A 7,962-nucleotide genomic window follows, 5' to 3' on the forward strand; every position below is an offset into this window, starting at 1 on the left:
CCGACGCTATCTCGCCTTCAATGGCCTGCCAGTGCAACACCTACTAGCTGCGCTCGCTCTGGGAAGCCGAGGCACGCCATTAACGCGGCCCTGCAAAGGCTGCAGCGCGCTGCCCGGAAGTAATGCCGCGGAAGACGAAGCAGTTGTGCCGCGGCCAGGCGGGCCCGTGCGAGGACCGAGCGGACACTTTGCGCGTCCGCAGAGACGCAAACCTGGCGCATATTTTGGCCAGGTTTGTGTCTCCGCGGACGGCCCGGTCACTTTGCGTCACCCCACTGGAGGTGGTGCCAGACGCATTTCCGGTCACCGCGTACACAAACGGTCGGTCAGCGTCCGTTTACGTCGCGTCGCTGGAGATGCCCTAATGAAAATCTTGAATCCGGCAGTTTTCGTTACGCATCAAAGGGGAGAGGCGCAGGCCGTGTCACTACGCAGCTTTGCAATCAAAGGAGCAATAATCCTAGATCTACGGACTGTTCTGTTACAAAAACGCGTACGGACTGACGTGGAGCAAACCTATTAGTTCGGTTTGGATTCAGTGCGTGAAAATCGGATCAGACTTTCCTGGCTACTGTGCACCGCGTCAGTCCGTACATAATTTCCGTAAGTGATTTCCGTACGTGTAGCATTACTGATCAAAGGAGTACGTTCACGTCCGCTCCACATGCGTGCGTCCAACTCGACACACTACAACGTGATCACACCACGCAAACGCACTTTCTTGGGGCCAAGCAGCGAGGCCTATTTGAAGCCCAGCTGAAGCCTCAGTCACGAAAACATTTCGACTCGGCGTCTTTTCTTCCCGATGGCGGCGGTCATGGAACCCTAGCCGCCAGGCCACCTACGCCGCTAGCCACCGCCAGCCGTCCGCAATCTCCCGGCCTCCTTCTACTCGTCCCACCCTTGGAAACCCCACGAACGTCTTCACCGGCGTCTTCCACCTCAACCTGCAATACCCACAAGGTGAGCCCCCCCTGTTCTTGACTCTCTTTTGTGCCATGACTGCGTCTCGTGTTTTTAGAACAGAATGAAACATCAAACTGGCTGTGTGCGCATGCTATTTTTCTCAAATTGGTTATGAATTTGGTTTATCAAGTTACTGGGCATGTCAACTTGATGCACTCATTTTTTTTCTGCTGTTAAAAACGTGACACCCAAGGAGAGTCGAGGTTGATTGCGTAGATGTTGATTTCTCCTGTCAAGTGGCTGGCCTGTGAGTTCTACGTTTATTGCAATACTTCTATATCAACCAAAAGCAGCACAGGATGTTCATCTTATAACACCGGCCAGGTCAAACTGTTGCACGGAACTTGTCTGGCCGGCGGCGGTGCGTTGGCTTGCGCGTGGGCCCGGTGTGCCCAGGCGGGGTCTTCTATGTAACCGGGTGGTTGGTGCAGAGATGTTGTGCCCGCTGTACCGGACACCCTCCGCCGCCATACCTTCCCTCGCTGGCCGCATGTGGGCCAGGCGGGCTTGGATATGGCGACCTTCTCTGCCTGTTCGTTGGTGTTTGTGTCTTGCTATTGCGCGACCGTGGACGTTGGGGCGGCGACCTCGGATGGAGAGGCTGCGTGTTTGTCTTTACGGCAGACAGCATTGCAGCGATGGTGTTCGCGTCTTCGTTTGGCTGCAGGGCAACGAGGGGAGGCAGCGAGGGATCATCGTGTTGTCGGCTTCACGGTGGCGGCTCCCTGGTCTAGATCGAGAGAGCTCGAGTTGTTGGCGGTGGCCCTCTTGTCGGGTTCTTTCGGCAACCCTTGGGTGGCATCGCAAGGTTCTGAGCGAAAGCTCCGCATTATGGCACCAGTTGCGGCGATGCTTACGAGTGTCGCTCTTGTGGGCATCGTTGTGGGTTCCCTTTTCGTGTTAGGGCTCTGGGTGAAAACGCTAGTTCCATATTTGGACTCAGCAGCAACGGTGTTGTACTGCATCTTTATCCTCTTGTAGGCATTCTCGTGGAGCTTCGAGTTCGCCTTGTACCTAACGTGAAGATTCTTCGGCTCTGGCTTCGGATGACCTTATTGGTCTCCTATATCTTACACGTAACCTCGTTGGCATATTTTGGTCGTAGCTATTCGTGGGCAGGATCGACGCTTCGTGGTCCGGATTGAGAGGGTAGGTGGCCCTCTCCAACAATTGCTTGTTGTGTTTGGTGCAAGTGTAGCCCGATGATTTATCAGGAGCCGCGATTTCATTCATGCTCGATAGTCTAAGTTGAGTCTAAGTTGCCTAGTGTGGCTCTCCGATTTCATGCTCGACTTTGAGTTGGGGGCGTCCGCTTCCCTCTCATTTGTCGTTTCTTTTGATTTGCTTTGTAAGAGGATTTCCTCACCATTTTGTATCATTTCAATTGTTTCTAGCATTTTTTTATAAAGTGGAGCGAAAGCCTGTTTCGAGAAGGAATGAGTGGTTCATATGTAAATCAATCAATTGGGTTTGTAATGACTAGTTTCATATGTACAAACAAAGAACCTTCCATGTGCCTGCGTGCTATCATAGACAAAACAAGTGCAAGTAGATATAATTAAAGAAATGTATGTGTATATACATTCAACTCTTACATCACATCTTGTCGTTTGACTTGGGAAGTTACATAATCTAGTGATTTTATTACTCACTCAACTACCATATGAAGGAAATGAATAGAATTCTGTTTTATCTGTTATCTATGAGTATATTAGAGAAAACTACTTCTTCTGTTTATAAATAAATATAAGACGCTTTAGACATTTTAAAATAAGCTAGGTATGCATCGTACTGAGTGAATCTATACATTAAAAGTAGACTAGATATATACCAAAATAGATGAATCTACTAAAAGCTAAATTATCTTATATTATTAGCGAACGGTGGGGGTATTTTCATTCAAACAAGGGAAACTTAAGTGTCTTGGCTTTTGGGCTGAAATAACCTTAGACGCCAAGAAAATAAAAACAATCTTACTGTGCTAATGATTGGTAAGAGGGTGGACGGGGGGGAGTTTGACATATGGCAAGTAGCCTGTTGGTAACATCTTATCCTAAGTGAATGTTTCACATTCTTATTGTTACTAGTTGAATGTATGTGTGTTGCCACGGATTTTAATTTTTTTTCCACACCGCGCTTGTGTAAATATAATGACCATAAAGGAAGTAATAGACCATATTAATCATCATTTCAAATTTTAACACCACTTTTACTGAGGGTAAGACAAGGAGATATCCCATGGTGTATGCTCTTTGCGGATGATGTGGTCCTAATCAATGATAGTCGAACGGGGGTCAATAGGAAGTTAGAACTTTGGAGACAAACCATGGGATCAAAAGGTTTTAGACTTAGTAGAACTAAAACTGAGTACATGATGTGCGGTTTTAGTACTACTAGGCACGAGGAGGAGGAGGTTAGCCTGGATGGGCAGGTGGTGCCTCAGAAGGACACCTTTTGATACTTGGGGTCAATCCTGCACAAGGATGGAGATATTGATGAAGATGTGAACCACCGGATCAAAGCCGGATGGATTAAGTGGCGCCAAGCTTCTGGCATTCTTTGTGATAAGAGAGTGCCACAAAAGCTAAAAGGCAAATTCTATAGGACGGCGGTTCGACCCGCAATGTTGTATGGTGCTGAGTGTTGGCCGACTAAAAGGCGGCATGTTCAACAGTTAGGTGTGGCGGAGATGCGCATGTTGAGATGGATGTGTGGCCACACGAGGAAGGACGGAGTTTGGAATGATGATATACGAGATAGAGTTTGGGTAGCACCGATTGCAGAGAAGCTTGTCCAACATCGTCTAAGATGGTTTGGGCATATTCAGCGCAGGCCTCCAGAAGCTCCAGTGCATAGTGGACGACTAAAGCGTGTTGATAATGTCAAGAGTGGATGGGGTAGACCATACTTGATATGGGATGATTCCGTAAAGAGAGATCTGAAGGACTAGAGTATCACCAAAGAACTAGCCATGGAAAGAGCCGCGTGGAAGCTTGCTATTCATGTGCCAAAACCATGAGTTGGTTACGAGATCTTATGGGTTTCACCTCTAGCCTACCCCAACTTGTTTAGGAATAAAGACTTTGTTGTTGTAATTTGTGCTGCTGAAACTGACAAGTCATCTTCTTGATATGTTTCACAACATACTTCTATTTCATATTGTTGTTGGGATTTGATGTCGGTTCGTACATGGAGTAACAATTCATATAGGTAACACGACACCAAGAGAGTTGGTTCAAACCTTTCCGATTTAACATCTACACTCGGTATTACGCTTTTTCCAAACACAAAAAGACTTTCCACCTCCCTCTCTCTCTCATGGACACACACATAAAACATAGAGTCCGATAGGCATGACAAGGATGCCACCCCCCCCCCCCCCCTCCTCCAGTAGTGTTAACTTGTCGCTCATTCCCATAGCCCATGACTTCAGAGAGATTGCTGCTTCAAAGTTGTGAGAAATCTAGCAAGTTCCACGATAATTTCACAAGGTTCATAAGTCCCAAAGGAGCCTTGATTTCCACCATTAAGGACAGGTGGATAAACAGAAAAAAATGATAATGATGCTATATTAGTTCATCAAAACGCATGCGTAATCTTATACATTTGTTGATAATGATGCTATATTAGTTCAGCAACATGACCGAGAAAAAACAACAGAAGAACCTGTGGACATGTATTATCAAGAATGGTTGTAGCTTCAAGTAAAAATGACCCTATAATAAGAGAAGCGCATTTGTCGGGCAAAAAAATGTACCAGTTCGATCGAGGTGACACCCACTGTAGTTCTAAAATTTGCAATGAACCAGTAGAGCTAGATAAAATACGAAAAGGTAATTAACATGACTGAGATAGAAATTCAAACCTTCAAAAATATTACAGAAAAAACTGCAATCACATAAAATTGATTTCCCCTTTCAGATTTTCTTGATTGCAAAAGGTTGTGCTTCTTACACACTTATTAGAAGTTTTTGACAAAATAAGAACCAACAAAGTTATAAAATCGTTTGCACAGTTTGTAGTCTGTTGTACGATATAAATATAGTGGTTGCGTAGATTGCAGTTATAAGATGGAAATGGTAAACTTAGTCTCAGGAAGCAGCAGCAGCTAGCTCTAATGGCTCCCTAGCTTTCCTCCATTGTTGCATCAGAGATGATGTTCTTAGATCCAGTTTTCGTGATATCCCTGCTGGTGTTCATCCTCTACATTGTCACCTCCTTCGTCGTCTTTTGCATCAGATTTAGCCCAAAAGTTGGAACACGTCAGTGCTTGTTGATTCTTAGCTTACTTAGAAATTAGAACTGCACTCAATTATTTATGATGTTGACAACTACACAAGAGTGTCTAGCTCACTACTGCTCTCTTCAACTCAAAGCAAAGCGGGAGCATTCAACACTCGACAGAGATCACAAGCATTAGAACACATCCGATCTATCTCACTTTGAACCTCCTCTCCTCGTAGAATATCTCTCACTCTGCAGGCAAGAAGCGCCCCTGACGTAGACCTTGTATGCAGGCAAAGGGCACTGGCAGAGCTCCCGCGGTAGCAACGGTAGAAAAATACATTGCATGGATTGAAGAAAACATATAGATTTTTAATCAATTACTACAATACAATACATCAAAAGAAGACAAAGGAGACGTTTTACACCATGATCATGTGGAAAAAACAGGTAGGAACCAAAGACACGACCAACCTCCTAAAGGGCACAAGGCTCATGAACTCGTCACACCATGACCATCTCCTTGGCATCCATGTCTGCAGCCATAGCCTCATCTTGACTAACATGGTTATACATAAAGCAAGAAGAGAAACTGATAGAAAGACGGTAAGAATGGAATTATCCAATCCTAGACACAGAACTAAGATATGATCAGACTAATGTGTTGTAGTAAATAGGTGACATATGTGGCATCCACATTAGCTTCTCCTCTCTTTGCTTTCATGAACCAAAATTTATAAAAAATAATAATACAGCTGTCTAAGGAATCACAGTATAACATAAACATCTTAAAATTGTTTGAAAGTTACTGTTATCTTACCATCATTGGCATATATATACCCACCACATTATTTTATTTTATTCATTACAATATTCTTCATAAGTATTCTAATTCGTTACTTTTTACTAGTTATTCAGTGCTCGCCACGGAACTAAATTAGGTATTGGAGATACCAGCATTTATGGAGAGATAAAGCACGTGTGGATCTGAATATGGTTGGCAAGGCTCGGCGCCGCTCTGCTCAAGGCCGTGCTTCAACTCGACTCAAGTATGAAAAGCAGCAAGCATGGCAAACTTTCTCTCCTTTCTTTACCTATTGCCTAACCTCTCATCCACTTCTCTTTGTACAGATCCTCCTTTGAGACGGCAGCGGAGAGACTCCCCGATGACCTCCTTGTTGATATCCTCTCGCGTGTGCCCGTCAAATCACTCTGCCGCTTTAAGTGTGTCTCCAAGCACTGGCTCGGACTCATCGACCACCCCGAGCACCGCAGAAAGCTACCCCAAACCCTGGTCGGGTTCTTCTGCAACAACGACGAGTCAGTTATCCAGTTTACCAGTGTAACGGAGAGCAGCTACCCTCTGATTGACACATCTTTCGCATTTCTGCCCAACTGCGGGCAGCTGGAACTTTTGGACTGCTGCGACGGCCTCCTCCTATGCGGCTGCTACACCCAGGGTAATGAGTTCCGTTACGTCGTGTTCAATCCCGCCACAGAGATGTGGGTCATGTTGCCTGACTCCGGCTACAACGGCGAGGTGGGCACAACACGGTTGGGCTTTGATCGCGCTGTGTCTTCCCATTTCCATGTGTTTGTGCTGCTGGAGGGTAACCACGATAGTGACCGTTATATCACCGGAGCGTATCTGTATTCATCGACAACCGGAAGATGGATTTATAAGGAGAAAGGATGGGACCGATATATTGGTCTCCATACTGGTGGCTCAGGAGCTGTCTTTCTCAATGGCTATCTGCATCTTTACTGCTATGACCATGACGTGTTGTGCCCATGTGTAGCTATGGTGCACAAGGAGGGGGAAACTTGGATGTTCTTTGATTCCCCTTCCTTCGTGCAAGATGCTATTCTTCAGCAGTCACAGGGACACTTGCATTTTGCTGGTTTTAAAAGTGACTATGGTGAGGATGATGATTATGATGATTTAAGTGTTACCCGAATAGTAGTTTATGCTCTCAAGGACTATGACAAAGACGAGTGGATACTGAAGCATAGCATTGAAGCTTTACACATTGGAGAGATAGATGATTTGATCCTGATCCATCCCTACCGTAACACTATCTTTTTCTCTATGGGTCCAGTCATGTGCTACAACATGAATCGCCAACAAGCCAAAGTGGTCTGCAATGATGGAGAATGCGAGCCGCCATATCTACCATATGTGCCGCTCTACGCAAAGTTAGAATCATTGCACATGTGACTGTCATTGCATATTTTTGCTTTGATGCAATGTGGTAAACTCTTCTAGTGGTATAATGTGTTAGAACAATTATCCTTTTTTGCTACACACATGTTTTCTGATTGTAAAACACTTTATATGAATGCCAGATACAATGCAAGTTCCTTTGATGCTGATTAACCATGCCGTATAATTAGATCTTGTTGTTATCAACGAGTTGTGGTTGGATCATAGTATCCGTTCTTCTGTGCAGGCGGGGGGTTTTTTTTAAATAGTTTGAAATAAGCAGTGTCGTGCCAGTTCTAGTTATATGTGTATCACAGTTTCGGCACATGCAAAACTTACTCCCATAGAAGAAATTACAAGTGGCGGTTGCAAGTGTTTACTTCGGAAAGCAGAAATAACAAGTGCATGTTCTGGGCAGAATGGTTTACACTTTCAGAGACATGCGATCCAGGAACAGGAGAGACAGTTTTTTTTTTTCTTCCATTTCAGCATCCAAGACGTATCTTAGATGTAAGCTTACACTGGCTCCAGCGATGGAGCCATGCATCTCAGACGCGGTATTGCAGCTG

At 45.1% G+C, this 7,962-nt stretch overlaps 1 protein-coding gene across 1 annotated transcript; it reads left to right on the forward strand.

Annotated features, from left to right (window-relative positions):
- The first annotated feature begins 748 nt into the window (after positions 1-748).
- LOC127311257 (F-box protein At5g07610) lies at positions 749-7,555 on the forward strand. The gene is made up of 3 exons (XM_051341646.2): positions 749-963; positions 6,101-6,239; positions 6,322-7,555. The coding sequence occupies exons 2-3, from the start codon at positions 6,184-6,186 to the stop codon at positions 7,406-7,408; spliced, it is 1,143 nt and encodes a 380-aa protein (XP_051197606.1). The 5' UTR covers positions 749-963; positions 6,101-6,183; the 3' UTR covers positions 7,409-7,555.
- Positions 7,556-7,962: the final 407 nt, after the last annotated feature.

This window comes from Lolium perenne, chromosome 7 (assembly GCF_019359855.2).
Source record: "Lolium perenne isolate Kyuss_39 chromosome 7, Kyuss_2.0, whole genome shotgun sequence".
Classification (NCBI taxonomy): Eukaryota; Viridiplantae; Streptophyta; class Magnoliopsida; order Poales; family Poaceae; genus Lolium; species Lolium perenne.

Bases quoted from the DNA above. Each gene is read 5' to 3' on its own strand.
- LOC127311257 (XM_051341646.2), top strand. From the start codon at position 6,184: ATGGTTGGCAAGGCTCGGCGCCGCTCTGCTCAAGGCCGTGCTTCAACT. The intron at 6,240-6,321 runs GTATGAAAAGCA...CTCTTTGTACAG, and splicing joins CGTGCTTCAACTCGACTCAA to ATCCTCCTTTGAGACGGCAG.